Source organism: Mesitornis unicolor, unplaced genomic scaffold (genome assembly GCF_000695765.1).
Source record: "Mesitornis unicolor isolate BGI_N332 unplaced genomic scaffold, ASM69576v1 scaffold36400, whole genome shotgun sequence".
In the NCBI taxonomy this organism is placed as follows: Eukaryota; Metazoa; Chordata; class Aves; order Mesitornithiformes; family Mesitornithidae; genus Mesitornis; species Mesitornis unicolor.
The window spans coordinates 8485-9996 of NW_010158255.1; the positions used below are offsets into that span (position 1 = coordinate 8485).

At 41.5% G+C, this 1512-nt stretch overlaps 1 protein-coding gene across 1 annotated transcript in view; it reads left to right on the forward strand.

Annotated features, from left to right (window-relative positions):
• The window catches only part of GYG1 (glycogenin 1), a 9855-nt gene that overhangs the window by 3651 nt on the left and 4692 nt on the right, over positions 1-1512 (forward strand). Inside the window, exon 3 of the mRNA XM_010182970.1 lies at positions 999-1125. Within this exon, the coding sequence (XP_010181272.1) occupies positions 999-1125 (127 nt within the window). The remainder of the gene's footprint in view (positions 1-998; positions 1126-1512) is intronic.

Here is a 1512-nt window from a genome sequence, read left to right on the forward strand (position 1 = left end):
AATTGAAGATTACAATAAAGGATTCTCTCGCTAGTAAGCAAGCTACAGATTTACTTACTGTCTAGCGGTGCTCCTTGCGAATGCAGTCACAGGTGAAGTGAAGGCAGCAAATGAAAGTTGAGGGACTCGCTTCAATCCCCTTCATAAGGGGAACTATTAACACTTAAAGACTAAGGATATTCACTGCAATAAGGAATAGATATAAATACCTAGCTTTTGTTTCCCAGTAGCTCCTTATCAACTGGTCTGCTTTGGGCCAGGGGATTTTTTTTTTAAATTTTTATTTTATAGCTACTCTACTACTGACATACCAGACAACTTCAGACTGATTTGACCTTGTTACAGCCTCTGCTTGCAAAGAGGTGACCGCTCCCAACACAGCAGATCTGGCTGTAACTCGGGCTGTTCTCCTCACGTAGGGGTCAGTCAGCAGCTTTCTTACACAGAACCAGGAACGCCTGCTGCCTGTGTGGGGTCTGATGGAGTTGTCACCGAGACTGAATGTGCTTTCCTTATCATACCACAGCGCAGGTCGATGGCCCTGCAGGTCTAACGGACCACCGGTACCTGAACTGTGGCACTGATGTCAGTCACGCATCTGTAAGCATAAGTAATAAAATGAATTGTTAGCATTTGAGCTTCTGAGCTACAGCTTTCCTGAAGCCGAGCAGCACTCAATTGTTAAGTCCTGTTTTTTGCTGCCTTATACACCTTGAACTTAAGCTGTAAAAGAAACGGAATGGCAGAGTTTCTGAGCAGCTTGCTATCTGTTAACAAAAGTAACCCCACACATAGTAACTTTTTCATTCTCTGCATTTTCTGGATTTTCACAGGTTGCAAGGTTTACAGGGTTGTTCACGAATAGAAGTCTAGTGCTCCATGCCATATTCCTCCTGGGCATGACAACTGCTTTAACAGCTGTTAATTAGTGAAGTGATTGAAAAAGATCCTAAAATGGCTATCTGATACTTGTAGCCTATTAATGCTTTCTCTTTCAGGTGCAGATCAAGGGTTATTAAACACCTTCTTCAGCAGCTGGGCAACAACAGACATGAGCAAGCATCTACCATTTATTTATAATTTGAGCAGCACTTCTGTATATTCCTACCTTCCAGCATTTAAAGCGTAAGTTCAAAATTCTGAGACTACTTTCAAAGCTTATATGAACTAATTTCTTGTTACAGAATGAATGGGCACAATGTGAACTTACACAGTTTTTCTAAAGGAAGATCATTACTGTCACTAAAAGAAGGTATAATAATTTCCACTCTTAAAAAGTGTAATTAATACTGGGTAAATGAACCACCTCATGATAAATGCAGAGAGAAGGCTGTATCTGTAGCTTAAACTGCTCATCCCTGCTGGTAACACTGAAGGTGATTTAGAGTAAGTACACTTGACGGGTCACTCACAAAAGGAAGAACCACTTCTTCAGTACAGGATACCGATGGTTACAGAACTTCAGCGTGTCACAGGTGGCACTCATCCCACCTAGGTAATTTGTTCTTTCCC